This window comes from Apaloderma vittatum, unplaced genomic scaffold, assembly GCF_000703405.1.
Source record: "Apaloderma vittatum isolate BGI_N311 unplaced genomic scaffold, ASM70340v1 scaffold8553, whole genome shotgun sequence".
NCBI lineage: Eukaryota > Metazoa > Chordata > Aves > Trogoniformes > Trogonidae > Apaloderma > Apaloderma vittatum.
This window is the reverse complement of record NW_009706345.1, coordinates 25118-31117: the sequence shown is the minus strand read 5'-3', so window position 1 is coordinate 31117 and position 6000 is coordinate 25118. Positions and strand designations below refer to the sequence as shown.

At 38.5% G+C, this 6000-nt stretch overlaps 1 protein-coding gene across 1 annotated transcript in view; it reads right to left on the bottom strand.

Annotated features, from left to right (window-relative positions):
* Positions 1-2780: 2780 nt before the first annotated feature.
* The window catches only part of TM9SF2 (transmembrane 9 superfamily member 2), a 28043-nt gene continuing 24823 nt past the window's right edge, over positions 2781-6000 (bottom strand). The window contains exon 17 of the mRNA XM_009865740.1: positions 2781-3964. Coding sequence (XP_009864042.1) covers positions 3897-3964 — 68 coding nt within the window. The 3' untranslated portion in view covers positions 2781-3896. The remainder of the gene's footprint in view (positions 3965-6000) is intronic.

Genomic DNA, 6000 nt, shown 5'->3' with positions numbered 1-6000 from the left:
TGTCCCTAGAAATTAAGCTGTTGTCCCAACTTGGTAAAAGCTCAGAAAGAGTAACTTCAGGGCAAAAAGTCATAGCCACGTGTGTCCCACACCAGCTAAGTTTAACAAAGTTCTAGCTCATACATTCCTGGAGCACGAAAACTGAACCCAACACTGCAGTAACAATCAATCAGGGAAAAAAAACCCCACAAACCAAACACCAAAACCCAATGCACAAACAAGCAAAAACAAATACTAAAAAAAAGAAGAGAGAAAAAGATGTTCAGGACAATGTTTTATCAATCATTGAATACAAAAACTTTTACCAGCTGTTAAGGATTTACCATATTTCATTACAGGATTACATACAACTCATTCCTTACCTGTGAAACTCAAAACCTCCATCAGCTGAGTGACAACAATTCACTGAACAACCTCAGTTTTTATGTACTGTGCTCTGCTTACGGAGCAAGGATGGGCTACAGCAACCTCTCCCCAGCAACTCTGCAAAGCTTTGTGGAAATACTTGGCCACAATTCACATTCTACCAATCTCAGTCAGATACACCAAAACCATTCCCTTTCCAGGTCTCTCGCTCACCCACCACCTTGCCTGAAGTACAGACGTTATCCTGCCTACTTTTCTTAATTTAGTGACTGGTATTTTTGCCTTTACTAGTATTACAACAGACAAGACTTGTGCTTCCTGTCCCTTCAAACTGGTTATTCAGTGAGCATCTTGGCTGCCTGCCCTAATTCCATCCTGTTCTGCCTTCTCTTCCTCACTTCCCCACTCTTCCTGAAGAAAATACAGCTACCACCCATGATAGGATTAAAGCACCCACTTAAAACATTTTTCAGGCAATTGCAGAGAAACTCTAGATACCTTCCTTCCACCTGTAAAATGGGAAAAAGGTAAGCAGCAAGCAGGAGATGGCACTAATGGCCTCAGCCTTTCCCAGTCGTCCCTCACTGCCTTCTACCTGAAAATGGCGCAAACCCCATGAAGATACTGTCCACAACTACCTCAAAGCCAGCTGCTACTTGAGATACGGCTGCAAGACTCCAGCAAAGCAGCTCAGGGCACACACCATCGGTACAACAGCAAAAATCAAAGATCACCTCAGGCTGTTCAAACACAGGTGAGCACATCGATACAAAGTGAAGCTACAAGGCGTGAGCTGGCCCAGGCAGCTTGCCCTGAGACATAGCTTGCGGTAAAGCTGCTTTTTCATTTCTTCTTAGAGAAAGAAAACCAAACCACTAACTCCTGTATCACGCTTTCAAAACACCTTTTGGCCTGAGGATTACTTTCAGACCAAATTTGTCAACGGTCACTTTTTTCAGACTCTGAAGAACCAGTGTTTGAATTATTAACCAGACACTAAAAAGCTGACATTGAAGTGTTACATTTTGTCTAAATTTGCTCTGTCTTCATGCAGCTCAGCAATTTGTTCCTACCTCTTAACCCTCCTATTAAACTACATTTTCTCAGATATTCATGCAGTAAGTGTGTTAAAAAAAATAAAAATCTGGTGGCACAGAAAGACTTTGAAAAAGACCAGGTTTTTTTTTTAAAGTTTAAACAAACCGCCAGGACTTCCCAAGAGATCTGATGAGCATTTGGATGCCTTAACACATACCGGAAGCCTCAATGCTAGGAAAAAACCCACAACTTTTAAAATTATCTGAGGCAATAATGGGTTGCAAGGGAGGGGGTAACTTTAGAACAGCTCTTCTTTAAAACCTGTGATGTATTTCTGGATTCTCCAAAGTGTTGCATGCTGAAATCCAACCATTTCAAATTCCAAACAGCTGCAATAATTACAAGGCAAGGCTGCTTGAAAAATTGTGTGTGCAGTAGATTTAGATTCCAGAAGATAATGACACACTTCACAAGCTGCCTTTGAAGGTGAAAACAAGATACTTGACAAGCTGCCATAACCTGTCAACTAGTCTGTAGGAAAAAAAGGGAAATATACTCATCAGATTCAAACCCATATATGTGCCACAGTGTCTGCACCTCACTTCTATTTATCTGATTTTTAAATTGCAGTTGTAAATACCTCACAAAAATTCTGTTTACATACCACTACGTTGAAATTCTTGCACACATATTTCAATAACAGGGAACTGATTCACGTTTCTCATACAAAGCATTCCCATCTGTGTAATAACTACTGATGATTATACATACAGTACGTAATCACAACACCAGGGATATTACAAATACTTGATTTTATACTTTTAAAAATTTGAATCAAGAGTCTCAGTACAGCTCGCTGCACTAGTAAAGAACAAGCACTTAACCACATTTGCCGTTTTCCTGTTTTGAACATAAACCATGGAAGATTTATCTGAAATCAGCATTTCCCTAGCGACTGCACGCAGGGAGGGGCACGAAAACACATCTGAGCATCTGCCCACGACATCTGAAGAGGGCTGTGCTCAGGGACAGGCAGGGCCCGCACACGGTGTGGTTTACGTGGGAGGGGTGGTGGAGCACTGTGATTGAGGAAACATCCCCAAAACCTTCTTCACATGCCAACTTCTAGGAGCTTAATAATGGCAAGTTACCTTAACCAAAGGTATTTTTAGTGGGTTCACCACCCAAGCATCATTAGGTTAAGGTCTTTTAGAAAGAAAACTGATAAGAAAAAAAAACCCCAACCTTATGAATGGCAACTGGTACACGAAGTTTAATTTTAAATAGAAGTTTATCAGGCTTGTGAAAACATGCTAAATGCCAAATTGTATTACGCATCTAAAATCACCAAATGAGATATGAACAAAACACTCCACTTTCCAAAAGAGCAAATATAGGTTTAATACTAGTCATCCAAAAATCGACATTAGTCTCTTAATATAAGGCAAAAATAGTAATTTTCTTTTATTTCGTAACCTACATTAAGTACAATCAACAATAGTTGCCGTATAGAATATGCATCATTGAGACCTTTCAAAAGCAAGATCAGCAGAGAACGCCAACTCACGCCTTATAAGATCTTCTCAGCATACTGACAATTCCAGAGCAATCTCCAAAAAAGTGTCTGGGTTAAGGAGTGGATTAATGCTGCTGAGTGGTTTTGTTAAACGCGTGTATAATTTATTTCTCATGCGCCACAATCACATCTCTGTGTTATAGCCATGTAGGACAAATACCATTTCTTGCAGATCTAAGGGTGTGTCAATATACATCGAAGCATAGAAAATGCCATAGACTACTCTATGAAATCCTCAAGCATCTGTCTTCAATATAATTGTATTTACATATTTCTATGAACTGATAATATGTAATAAGCCACTGAAGACATTTTTACAATATTTATTAGATTATGAATTTATAAATTCAAGGACTCAGAGGCACATAGTTTAAAAGGCCAAGAACACCAAAACTAATGAAGTCACAGAAATCAGAATATTTATGAACATAACACCAGTAAAAAATAAAAATCACATCCAAACTAAAAGTAACACTTCTTAAGAGTCTTCCTTCAAAGTTAGCATAATAAAAAGTTCTCATTTCCCTCAAAGAAAAATAATTCAACCCACCTACCAAGCTAGAAAAACCTATTTACAGTTGTACTTTGATCAGAAGTATCATTAAGGTGTGTAATACAGCCACTTCTACTCTGCCATTAGAATTTAACATCTCTTTTAAAGTATAGTTGTATTTACAAATGCATAAATATCATAAATCTGATCTTCATTAAGATCTGAATGAAAACGGGTTGTTAAGTCACAATACAAACGCGTTAGTGGAAAAAGTGTTTGGGGCAGCTGCATATTCAGGATCATTCTCAAAGAATAGGAAGCCAATACTTCTGATAAAGCTCAAGTTCATCAACTCGACCAGGTCTTTAAGCTACGTTAATGAAGGTTAAACCTCTTCTGTGTTAATTCTCTACATTGGTTTCTTCAGTCAACTTTTACCACACTGTATATTTTGGTTACAAACCAAAAGCATGCAAAGAATCCAATTGTCCCTAAAAAAAAAAAAAAAAAGTTACACATTAGGAAAACCAACACAGGAGACACTGATTTCTATCTGTAGTTCATACATATCTGCGATCTGCCATCTTTAGTGTTCACCCATCGGATCAGATAATGGAAAGTTACAGAGAGTATCTCGACTTTATAGGCATCAACTACTATATAAAGTATCTCATTATTTGCAGAGTCATCAAGCTGATCACATAAAAGACTTGTTTTAAGATGCTTCTGTGTTATTCCTCTTCCTACACATTTGCCCTTTGTTGTTTCCTTACTCCCCAGCCCAGCTCCTTCATATTGCTCCATTTCACCTTTTTTCAGTTACCAGTCACAAACACCTTGCATGATCTGCTCAGCTGGTCAGACTGTTATTATAGTTAATATACCAATTAGATCAACAGCATCAAAAGGAGTTCCCATTTCTTAGTTACACTTTAATGTCTAGGAAAATTACAACACTACCTTTATTTCTGTGTAAAACAAGTTAACACAAATTTCAAATATAGTGCAGTTACTATGCAACTTGTATTATTGAAAACACGTGGTACATACCTCAAAAATAAACACTTCTGAAATACTTAAGGCAGCTGAAAGCTATACACAAACTTGAGCTGAAATTTAAGGATGGAGACTGTTTCCCTCATAACTTACAAGCCCATTTTAGCTGAAGAAAAACAGCTCTTTGTGAAACTCTATCAGAAGCTTTTTTAAAAAAATACATTTTTTTCAAACGCAAAGTACAGTTGGGCTTTGTTAATCTAACTGTATTACTTTGAAATGCAGCCTCAGTCAGATCGATAATGCACTCAACAGCAGCTCAGAACACCTGTTAAGCGAACCTTAATTTCCCACAAAAACCAGGACAGGAAAAAAGCCCTGAAGATATCTGATATTTGCCAGAGTACCTCTGCTGAAAATGTCAGCTGTAACTTACGCAAGAGCCAAGTAAGACTTCAGAGAGACCAAAAAAAAAAAACCCAAAAAACCCCCACTTTATTTTAAATCTGATAAGAGGCACAATGAAAGCTTTGCACCATCTCATTCACTGTAAGTGCTTAGAAGGAACCATGAATGATACCATGTTTTTTTTGTTTTTTTTTCCCTTCACGCTTGCTAAACTACTGATGTTTAACTGACTCATTTACTATGATACGTAGTTGTGGTCCCAGCTGTGAATCAAAGATTTGTCATGTAGCTCCCGGTATTCTGCCTGCTGAGTCTGACCAATGACCTGGAATGCAGTACAGAGGCAAGTGCCTGGAGCATGTGTTACACTGACAGAGCAGCAGGGCACCGTCAAAACCCTTCCTGATACTGACCATTTTTAACAGATGAGTAAGCAGCAGCAGAATAGTTTTGATACAACAATTACGATTTTCTCTTTTTAGCTTCTTTATCATCCTGACACAGGAAGTCGCTTGCCTTTAGGAGCGGTTTTTGCTAAATTGCTAATGTGCTTTTTCGTTTAAGAAACTGCAGAAGAACTGCCTGTCCCTGCCCCTTTCTGTGAAACCTTATCTCAAAGCACTTCAGTAAAACTCAGAGAACTGAACATATCTGCCTTTGAATGTTTATCAACCTGAATGGACAAAACAGTTTTTAAATCTTAAGAAATAGGGCAACTGAAGGATAATTAAAGAACTCCCCAGATTTGCTGGCAGCCACTGCACTGCCAACTGGGCAGGTGACAGTGAACATGTGAGCAAAGGAAAAGGGGGATGTGCCAGACACATCTTAATGTCTCTAGGCAATGTCACGTGACATGACTGACTTGAAGGAATAAAGGCAAAAGATGGAAATTATATGGGTACCTGAGGTGCTAAAACACAGCTAAAGCAAGTCTCAGCATAAAAAATTTACTGTAAATCCCTTTTATCTCGAATGCACGCACTCCAGAATTACTGCATGCATCCAAAGTGAATAGATTGAACAAAGGAGACAGGCCAAAACCTGAATTGTGCTTACCCCAAACTGTTTATTATTAAAAGCACACATGCTGAGTATCTGTTGGAAAAGCTAGTGAAACCAA